We start from the raw sequence: 11261 nt of genomic DNA, 5'->3' as shown, positions 1-11261 counted from the left end.
CGATTTATCTGTTCTAAAATATGCCCCTAAATGATTTATCTGTTCTAAAATATGCCCCTAAATGATTTATCTGTTCTAAAATCTGCCCCTAAATGATTTATCTGTTCTGAAATCTGCCCCTAACTCTGCCCACTAGCACTCTAACATATACTATCAAATGTGACGAACACAACAACATACATTGATGCCTTGCTGATGAACCCTCAAAAGCCATCTATATATATAATTCTCTTCTGGGAGCCGTTAGAAAACAAGCTGCAAGCGCCTCCTTGCAGTCCCCTCTCTTTCTCTCTATCACTATCACTACCACCCCCACCCCACCCCCACATTGTCTGGTGAGCTGTGGTCACGCTAAATGTTTACAAAGCTAAATGTTTACAAATCGTAGAGTCGGATTTCTATTAGGGGCAGATAATTTAGTTCGATTTTAAACTTACAGGAGGTAACTAAGAAATAACTAAGAGGAGGCTGTAGGAGGTGTAGGGTCGGGGTTAGGGGAAAGGGGGGGGGGTTAGTGTTTTAAAGCAAATATTTTCAGTGGCAGCATTGGTAGTGTCGAATTCACAAATTATGAATTACTGAAAAGTAGAAAATAAAACAACCAAATAGCGGCGTATGATACGCTGCGGGTCGGCTCGTAAGCTATAATTAAACAACAAACCCCAGGGTCAAATGAATTTTTAGAAGTCTGAAATAAAACATTAGCACTTTGAATCATATACAATAATACAGATACTTATCAAAGTACTAATTTTTCGCTAGTATCGCTACCCTTAACTTAATTTTGTAAATATATATATATATATATATATATATATATATATATATATATATATATATATATATATATATATATATATATATATATATATATATATATATATATATATAATTTATTTATTTATTTATTTATTTATAAATATATATATATATATTATTTATTCATTATAGGCCTATATATAAACGTGTGTGTGCAAGCATATATATATATATATATATATATATATATATATATATATATATATATATATATATATATATATATATATATATATATATATATATATATGAAATCTGTGTATAAGAGGCATCAAACTGTTTTTGGTCTTTGGGGGTGAGGGGTGTGAGTACAAACCAGTAGGAAACCTAAGGTTAAAATATTTAAACTTGACAATGATCTTGGTCCTGAACCATACCCTGACCTTATACCCTACTCCAAAATCTTAACCCTGAACTCAACAGCGGTTACTTTAAAAACAAAAAAATGACACGATTGTATTGTTCCATCTGTGTTTTGTTTTTAATTTTTTAAACATTTGTTTAGAATAGCACTTGGGTGCAAAAGGGTAAGAATTAAAAAAAAATAGAATAAAAAAAAACAACAAAAAGATAAAACCCTTTCTGGGAGGTAAATAACACGCCGCCTACCACCCTGCCCCGGGTCCGTTAGTGGCAGGCGGGCGCGTGCCCCGGGGGTTCATAAATTGTGAGTAGCCAAGTGTCACCGTCGCGTGCAAGCCCGTGTCACCCCAATCCCCAAACAACGTTCCCACGCTCACGTGTCAACTAACGGGCACCTGCGATCGCTCACCCAGATTTCAAAATGTTATCTTTAAATTAAAAAAAATAAAGTACAAAAACCGAGTAAAAAAATAGAATTAAATATGTATATATAGTACAAAAATATATTACTTAAGGTTAAGTAATTGTCTTTTTAAACAGCGCAAAAGAAAGGTAAAAAAGTGTCATGGTAAATGAAAACAAACAACCGCTGCCCACCCCCCATTCTTCACCTTGGCAAGCGCCCTCTCCACTACAATGAACATCTGCGCCGGTCTGCGCGCGCACCAATCAGGCGACATTATTGATCGACCGTTACCATACACGCGGCCGGCGCGCGCCAATCGGCGTCCGGCGTTGGCCGTGGGGCGGTGTCAGCCGTGAGCTTTTATTTTGAGTCGTCCCCTCGGTCGTGTGCTCACTCCAGCCCCGAACGTGTTCCAGGAAGGACGCAGTATCCGGCGAACGGCGGCTATCAGACGTCATTTTGTGCAATCATAGTTTCTCCAACGGCGTTTCCTTTTTACACACTGTTACGACAGCCCGGCCGGCCTTCCGCCCTAGAGTTAGACATGAAGCGAAGCCTTAGTGAAAGTGATTCCGATGATGGCTTCGACGAGCGCCTAAAACCAGGGTGAGTGCCTGTTTTAACTTGCAGCTTTGCTCAGCTCTATCTACACGTGCTTGCCGAGTGCTCACATCCTTGTGCATAGCTATTTCAATCTAATGCGGCGTTAGGGTTCAGCTTTAACGACTTCAGTTCTAGATGTGGAATAAAACATTTTAGCCAAAACTTGTTATTCAGTTTTGTTTAAAAAAAATCATCCTGGAACTTCTTTAATAAGAGAAAAAAAACTTAGTTACTTTTTGTAAAATTATGATAATCATATTCATCTAAGATTAAAGTATCCGTTCATTTGAGTCACAGTGAAATCATTAATCTAATAAATCATATTCGTGGATTGCCTTTAAGTTTTTGGATTTAGATAGAGCCATTTTCGACTTTAAGCCTACTTGAAACATTAGAAATTATTTTTAAAAATTTATTTTACTACCAAATGTAGCCAATTTCTTTAGGTAATCGCGATACCTAGTGTGAAATACCTAGGCAAAATAAACAACTGATTCAAACAAAGACGTTTTTAATGTGGAATTCTGTGATGATTATACATTAACAAGAAATAATGTGCTTACATTAAATTTGTGTGAAACGTTGTGATAACATAACTTAGTGAAATGGATTTATTGTTTTATAAATTATTTCATTATTTGTATTCGTGTATATCAAATGTGGAAAAAAAACAACAAAGAAAGATGAAATAACTAAACAATATTTATAATACAGAAGCTATCAAAATGGGAATAAAAAGACTCAAATACAAAAGAAAACTAGATAACTTAAAAAGTGATGGTGAATATTCACATTTTGTTTACTAAATTTAATGTAACGTCTTTTTTCACTGTTTGAATGATACTTTTTAAAAAGTGCAGTATTCTCACAAGGAAACAATTGGTTTTGTTTTAAAGATTAGCTTTTATTTACAGTGAGTTTTAACATTTACAATTTAATTTTCATCGCCCTTCAGTATAGGATTTTACATCCATTGGAATCAAAACAATTTCAGGGCATATAGTGCAATGAACTTATTTTACGTTTAGTTATCCAATATTACGATTTATCTTTTAATTAAGTGGTAAAATGTAAAAATATTTGTTTGGAAAAAAAAGCGAGCTGAACTCTATTGATAAAGAACTTTATGACAGAATAAAATTATGTGCTTCTTTCTGATTGGTCAAGACTGAGTCAGTCATTAGTCCTTGACCTTCGATGATACCAGACTGAATTAATCAACATAGTAGTAACAGATTCACACACTTCGTGTTATGTATAAAATATATCCGTGTCTGTATGACTATTCAGCTGTACTACTAATTAGTCTTCGTGTGATTGGTTAGCTGCATTAGTAATTAGTGTGAGTGATTAGTATCATCGTTTTTTTTCTTGTTGATTCCAGATCGCCATCACAAAGCTGCCAGATCACAGACCGGAAGAAGAGACGAGGGGTGAGCGCCATCTTTTTGTTTCTTTGTCTTTGTATAAGTTCACTCCGTGGGCTTGGGGTGGGCGGGGAGGGGGGGGGTGGATCCATATGATGTACTGAACCTTAGATTGAATGAATTATCTACACACTTTAAACTCTCAAAAGCAACTTACACGCATTAAATAACGATGTGTATCCAACTACTCCTGATTAAATGACATTAATATAAGCTTATAAAAGCAAACGTTCAACATAAATTGGACCGACGGGATACTATTACAAAGAGTGGGTGAATGAATCGAATAAATTCCAACAGAAATAAAATGTCACTTTTTAAAACGAATTTTTTTTATCAATGTTATTTTTAAATTTTTTTAATATATCTTTAATTTTTTATTGTTAAAAATTTAAACTGAACATTTCCAATTGGACTGGAACTAGATCTATTTAGTTTAAATACAATGGTTATCCAAAAGCTTTAATTAATGACACAATCGTTTGTAAATCCAATAAGTAGTTTTTGCTAACGTTTATACCTTAAAGCATTGACATTTTGAATATACATAAAATTACAGTTTTAAAAATAATAAACGAATTTAATGATTGTAGTTTATTTTTGTAAAAAAGTGTCATGCACTCTTTGTTCACACGTAAGCTAATCAATAATTTTTTTCCTTGGAACAGATCATCGAAAAGAGGAGGAGAGATCGAATCAATACAAGTCTCTCGGAGTTACGCCGCTTGGTGCCCTCCGCTTTTGAGAAGCAGGTAAACGTCGATGTATGTTCATTTTATCTCCCCTTTTTTGTTACAGTGATCTCCCTTTATTAATGCAAAAGAGTACCAGATATGCTTTTTTATACCAAAAATATGTTACAAACTTTAAATTTTGATTTTTAAAAAATTAGCTACGTAATATGATAACGACTCTTTTGCTGTAATTTATTTTTACATTTGTAAAAAAAAATTCATTGGATACATTTGTAAAATAAGTATTAGTGCACATTTTTAAAATTGTTAAATCACGAACTTATATGCTTAAATTGTATACTTTCTTTGATGACGCTCTTTGTGTTTCAACAATGACATGCTGAAAAATCTTACGTCCCTCAGAGATAGTAGTTATAATTGTACGCTATACATATGAGAAGTTATTAATGGAGTAGTTTTTTTTTTTGGTGTAACCCCTTGTCTAATTTAACATTGAATGTCAGAAGATTTGCGTTGTTTAAACTGGTTAATCCTCTAATTGGGGGGGGGGGGGGGCACAAGGGGACTTAAGAAATATCACCAGGATAAGGCAGACAGCATTGTATTGGATATCCACGAACGGTAACTCCGGGAGTGCTCCCATGAGGGGAGACAACTCCATATGATTTGGATTGTATGGGGGGGGGGGGGGGGAACTCTGACCTTCAAGCGAGAGTAAATCATACATGACATTTATGTCAGTGATAAATGTCACATCAATGATTTGTTTCCGCTATGATATGATTAAAATGTCTACTAACGTGGGATGAAAAACAACGTATTAGAGATGAAACGTGTACAATCCAAATCATATGGAGTTGTACATATATCTCAACCACTTTGAACGTCTTATAATAATAATATTAATAAAGTAAAAAGTAGAAGTTTCACATTCGAATCGGGGGGGGGGGGGGGGGGGTAGACATGGGGTAAATGGACTTGTATCCCTATTTAAATTAAGACAAACATATTTTAATAGATATAATCTTAATAGATATACCCAGGTAAATACGCATTTTTTTTCAAATACAAAGTTACACATTTAAAAATTATTTTTCGTTTCTTCCAGGGCTCAGCCAAACTTGAAAAAGCAGAGATTTTGCAGATGACAGTGGACCACTTGAAAATCCTTCATCAAAAAGGTAAACAGTCGATTACTAATAATAATAATAATAATAATCATACAGTCGATTATTAATAATAATAATAATAATCATCATTGTTTTCATTCATTATTGTATTGAAATTAAATAAATATAGCAATGCAGAAAACGATAACTATAAATTAAAAGAGTAAAATGTATCCGTGATTATGAATTATGCGTTATAAAATGTTACGCATAAGGTGGTTTTTTTGCTAGAAAAAAATACTCCCGCATTACTGAATGCAACCCTTATCGTGGAAAGGGAGGGGTGCGAAAGGAGGGGAAGGCAAGCTATTTTGCGCAAATCAAGGGCGGACTATTCTCCCACACTTGGTGTAACAATGGACGCGATTTTCATATCTTCGCGACAGGAGATTGTTCAAAAGCCAAACACTTGTCTGTGTACCGTGATGCCCCAGTTTACACTTTTCACGGCCAGTCAAAACAGACGCGAGAAGCGCGACAACTCGAGAGGGGAAAAAATTGAATTGCCGTTCTTGATATCACTGTTGCCAATTTATAACAAAGTATCGAACATTTAAGTTTACTTGTAACTTCTGGAATAAATTCGGGTATATTTGCGTTAAGGGGGCGATGTGGAAATTAGAGATAATAATACCATTAGCAGATGTTTATTTGAAAACATAATTAATTAATATAAAAATTAATTATTATCAATAAATAAAAATCTGAACGTAAAAATAAAAACAAAATTATATGCAGTATATACATTTAACTTTAAAGCATCAAATAATTGAAAATGACCAAGAACAAATCTGTATGGTTCAACTTTTAGCTCATATGAAGAAAAAAAAAGTTAATATTATGTGAGTTTGAGTGTTGGGTATGAGAAAGAAAACTAGCCTAAGACAAGGCTTCGATGTGATTTGATGTTAATACCACCGATCGTCTGCCTGCCTCACAGGCTGTGACGTTTTGTTTTTGTGAAGTTCATACACCAAAGGCGGTGATTTGTTTACCGACGCATGCGCTTATGAAAGAATGCGCGAGGACAATGCGCATTGAGCCCAACGCCACAAATATTTGGTTGTGTTCCAAACAAACACATTTGAGGTCTGATACAGTGTGGACTGAACGGAGAGAGGGGGGGGGGGGGTGTTAGGGAGATGATCCATCTTATAATCACACGAACTCAGGACGATGGGAAGGGGGGGGGGGGGGGTCATGAAACAGGCGGTCAAAATTTGGACGCAACAATCTCGACCATCAAGGGGCTGATAATGCAAATAATCCCGCCAAACATGAGGTGTGATGGTCGACAGGTTTCATGACAGCCTAAAAAAAACAACGATTCATCTCTTGGCGTGATTTGCCCATAAGATCCTAGTAATATTAGTAATAAGTAGCATACCACATCTTAATAAAACAGTAATAAATAATACATCTATAATATTATTAATAGTATAATCCGCTAGGTAGTGTGTCAGTCCTCGGTAAAGCAGCTTTGTCTTCGCCGGCGTGGCGATGTGAGTTGTGCGCGCGCATTATACAATTTTCCTCTGTGACATATTTTTGATCAATCGGAATCATATTCAGTAGCATAGGTAGGGTTGCGAGTAAAGGGCGCGGTCAACCATAGGCGTCACTGTAGAAAGTGGCCAAAAATAAACCAGAGTTAATAACTACATTTACAAAAAAATTAAAATAAAATAAAAATAAAGATAGAGGTAAAATTAAAAGTCCGCTACGGACGTTGGAATTAATAACTATACTGATCGCATACCATTTTAGGACTTGACTTGGAATTATAAATCTTTATAAATATTAACAGTAACATTACCCCCCCCCCCCCATCCCCAGTTTTACCTTCAATATCTGGCAATAACAACATTTTCTTTGATTGCAGGCATCAACAACTACAACTTTGACCCACACGCTGTAGCAGTCGATTACAGAAGCGTCGGTTTCCGGGAGTGCGCAGCGGAAGTTGCGCGTTATCTCGTGGCCGTCGAAGGCTTGGACCTACAAGACCCACTGCGCCTGCGTCTTCTCGGCCACCTGCAGTGCTACTCCGCCCAGAGAGAGGCTGCGGCTAAAGCCTCCCTCCAGGGCAACACCTGGAGCGGCATGAGCTCCATGACCAGCATGGGCGGGCACGGGAGTTTCACACCCTCGCAGTACGGCGGCTCCACCATGTCCACGCCCATGTCCGGCGTCATCCCACCCCAGCACCACCACCTGAGCCAGTCCGAGCACATCCCGCCCATGTCCACCTCCTCCCACCAAGGCGGGGTGGTCGGCGGCTCCTCCGGCATCTACTCTGCCGGCTCCTCCTTCACAGACACCTCCAGACACGGACACTCCGACTCGCTGTTATCCGGCCACATGCGTCTATCCAGCAGCACGGGCGCCACCGCCCCCGTCACCCCCATGAACCACAACTCCGTGGCCCAATCTCAAATATCCCCTCCCCTGTTCTCCACCCTCCCCAACCTCCATTCCCAGTTTCCCGTCTCCGCTTTGAACATGAACTCAGTGTCTTCGATGATGTCCGCGCAGAACGGCAGCGCCGCCTACCAGAACCACAACCAAAACCAGGGCAATAGTTCCGTCAAGCCCTACCGACCATGGGGCGGTGAACTGGCCTACTGACTATATGAATGAGAATTCAAGAAAACCCTACCACAGACCTGACTACCTACTTGGTCTATAATCAAGAACATCTACCTTGTGTCTAATCAGGTACAGGCTGTTTACTCTGTATTTAATCATAAACAGACTGTCTAGAATTCACACCAAGTCACCAGTGAACTTTATTCTGAACCAGACTTACAATTATTAGTCTGTTATCTAAACGAGTGTGACAACTAGATGTCTATATTCCTGATCAGCTGTCTACAAGTTGTCTATAATCGGGATCAGTCAACAAACTACTCAATGAACCTTTACAAACCACTTTATTAGCACCCACTTACAAATTCGGGATTACCTTGTATTCTTCGGAAACCAACGAAACAATAAATATGAATACCCGCACCATCGCTCTTCTACGTTTGAAGAGTACAGACAAATCAATAACTCACCCAATCAAATAGGGCGTTTTATAATAGTGTTGGATTTTCTTTTTCATTTTTACTTTCTCGTATATACGTAGTATAGAGAAAGTATTGTAATCGTGCAAAAAAAAAAAATCGAGATTTTTACAAATCTCGACGTTTTACACCTCACTGATACGGAAAAACATAATTTTGCAATCTTGTCCGTATGTCTGTGTGTGTGTGTGTCTGTCTGTCTGTCTGTCTGTCCGTGTGTAAACACGATAACTTGAGTACCGTTACAGCTAGGTTGATGAAATTTCATATATAAGTATTTTATCAAAATCGTAGATCCGTATCAACTTTTGAGCGATTTCCGATAACCGGAAGTGGTACTTTTCCTACTTTGAATTTTTCAAAAGCCTATAACTTGAGTACTATTTCAGATAGATAAATGAAATTTCACATGTAAGTAAAAGATCTTATTCTCTACCTTCTGTTAAATTTTGAGTAATTTCCGTTGACTGGAAGTAGTAATTTACGCTACTTCCGATTTCTCAAAAAACTAATGTAAATTTTTAAAGTACTAATATTATTGCGCACTATTATACGCGTTTTTATTCGGCGTTTGCTTGGTGCGCAATGTTTTTTTTATGAGATTCTATTCTATTTTTAAAAGTTTAAGTATTTAAAATGGATTAAAAATCATAACTATATCCCCAGTTACCATCCCCTGTTGTTTTATATAAGAATATTCGAGAAAGTTTAGGGGAGATCACTACCGGTTTATTTTACAATTACTTGAAAGCAGGTTGACTTGCTTTTTGTACTTATTTTTTAAGTTCTAGAATAAGTTCCATGGCGAATAATGGCCGTGAAAGACAGTTTATTTTCATGTTTATTTGTTGGAAAACTATCAGGGATGCAAGCCATTTCATTATAAAAAAGAAATAGGGTTGCATTAAGTGCAAACAGCTGTGAAATAAAGCAGTACAGAAAAAAAATCACTAATCGAAAAAAAGATAAATCAACGCTTTGATTTAAAAAACAAATATATTTTAAAACTACATTATTTGAGTATCGTATAGTAATTTATACGTACATCTGGAGTATGTTTTTTGTAGTGAAGAACAATAGGCCTTAATGAAACGCATTCATATACTAATATCCAATTACAATATTTTTTATGCAACAGGGGCTCAGTGTACCCCGCCAATGTGTGGTCACCCAGATGAGAAGGAAATGATTTGCTTATGAATGTTCCATCTGGCGTAGTAATACTATTTGCCGGAAACTGGGGCTACTCTAGCGAACAAAGAAGCAAAAGGTGCAAAGTGGGTGGGGTGCGAAATTCGCGCTACACCGAAACAGCTTTTAGTGGCAAGAAAACGGTTCGCTAATCAAAAAGAAAAAAAAAATAGATTAGTGTTGATAGTGTAATGCATTCTATAATTATTATTTTTTTTTTTACACCTGATTGGCATTATCAGCTTTTTTTTTAAAAAAAAAATGGTAATAGTTAGCTAAATAGATTTCTTTTTTGCTTTGTTTTTACTGAAGCGTACATGTTACGCATACTAATTTGAAAATGTTCTATTAGACAAACTTTTGATTTATCATTTGTGGAGAGACTAATTAACATAATTAGTAGCTACCTAAAATAACGCCCATTACTATTTACAAAAGTAAATGAATTTACCAGTTATCCAGGGTTATTGTGCAATAATTAGACCTTTACATTGTATGAGTTTCATTATTTTTATTTTTACAATTTTAATTGTGACATTTATTTTATTTGCAATCATTTATCAGTTTTACTAATTTACCAAGTGTATATAGTTTTTTTTTAAAGTTAAAAGGCTGTATTTTATTTTACTGTATTATTGATATTCTAGATTTGTTGTATTTATAATTTCTGAAATACTCTGTATTATTAAACAAAATACATGGTTAAAATGTAAAAAAAAAGCGTTTTATTTCTAAAAAGGCAATAGATATCACATTTAAATACATTATAATTTACAACTAAAACAAATTACACAAGTAAGGTTTTTAAAACTTTATTTTAAAGATTTTTGTTTGTATTTGATTTCTTAGCATTAATTCAACTGTAGAAAAATATTTCTGTGTTTGTGCAATACCAGTGGCCTTACCTTGTTCTATGCATTTTCTACACTTTTAAGACTTGTTAAAATAGTATAAATTAAAAAAAAAAACAATTTCTGTATATTTTGTCAAAATAATAACTTACATTTTTTAAAAAATTCACCTTGTGAAAAAAAAATCAATCTATTATAACAGCTCAGCAAGTATAAAATTTGAAACTTCTACTTCATTAACAAAACAATGTTTTCCTTTATCTTGGATATTGTTAAAGTGTTACTGTACTTAACATGATCTTCCATTCCAAATTTGCCTTAGAACAGTGTGGCTTTGAGCAACGAAAACTGCAATAATTTACCAATACTATACCAGCAAATGTTTTTAATGAACATGTGATTGTTTGATTTGTAAATAAAAATTAACAAATTCATTCATAGTTTGCTCTTGTTTTTGTTGTGTTCAAGTAACTTCCAATTAGCTCTTCAGACTACGCAATGTGTAGCCAACTCATGACTGAAATTTTTTTTTCCCAAATCTTTTTTAAAGATAATAAAAATAACCCTTTTATAATAGAATAGGTAACCTCCACAAAAGTTACAACCCACATAAGGATTTAAAATATCTTAGTTTAGGCTCATAATGGGACTGCGCGATCAGTAGTAAAG

The 11261-nt window shown here is 35.4% G+C and overlaps 1 protein-coding gene across 1 annotated transcript; it reads left to right on the top strand.

Annotated features, from left to right (window-relative positions):
- The first annotated feature begins 2015 nt into the window (after positions 1-2015).
- On the top strand, positions 2016-8144 carry LOC131954469 (hairy/enhancer-of-split related with YRPW motif protein 1). The gene is made up of 5 exons (XM_059318179.1): positions 2016-2194; positions 3576-3624; positions 4287-4370; positions 5422-5494; positions 7365-8144. The coding sequence occupies exons 1-5, from the start codon at positions 2133-2135 to the stop codon at positions 8108-8110; spliced, it is 1014 nt and encodes a 337-aa protein (XP_059174162.1). The 5' UTR covers positions 2016-2132; the 3' UTR covers positions 8111-8144.
- Positions 8145-11261: the final 3117 nt, after the last annotated feature.

Source organism: Physella acuta, unplaced genomic scaffold (assembly GCF_028476545.2).
Source record: "Physella acuta isolate Inbredline_101_S28 unplaced genomic scaffold, ASM2847654v3 ptg001001l, whole genome shotgun sequence".
Classification (NCBI taxonomy): Eukaryota; Metazoa; Mollusca; class Gastropoda; family Physidae; genus Physella; species Physella acuta.
Note: the sequence above shows the minus strand (reverse complement) of the source record. Positions and strands in the feature narration are given on the sequence as shown.

What these genes read in the sequence shown, in the direction of transcription:
- LOC131954469 (XM_059318179.1), top strand. Translation starts at nt 2,133, where the DNA reads ATGAAGCGAAGCCTTAGTGAAAGTGATTCCGATGATGGCTTCGACGAG. An exon ending in ACCGGAAGAAGAGACGAGGG is followed by an intron (nt 3,625 to 4,286) that starts GTGAGCGCCATC and finishes TCCTTGGAACAG; the next exon opens with ATCATCGAAAAGAGGAGGAG. An exon ending in CCTCCGCTTTTGAGAAGCAG is followed by an intron (nt 4,371 to 5,421) that starts GTAAACGTCGAT and finishes CGTTTCTTCCAG; the next exon opens with GGCTCAGCCAAACTTGAAAA.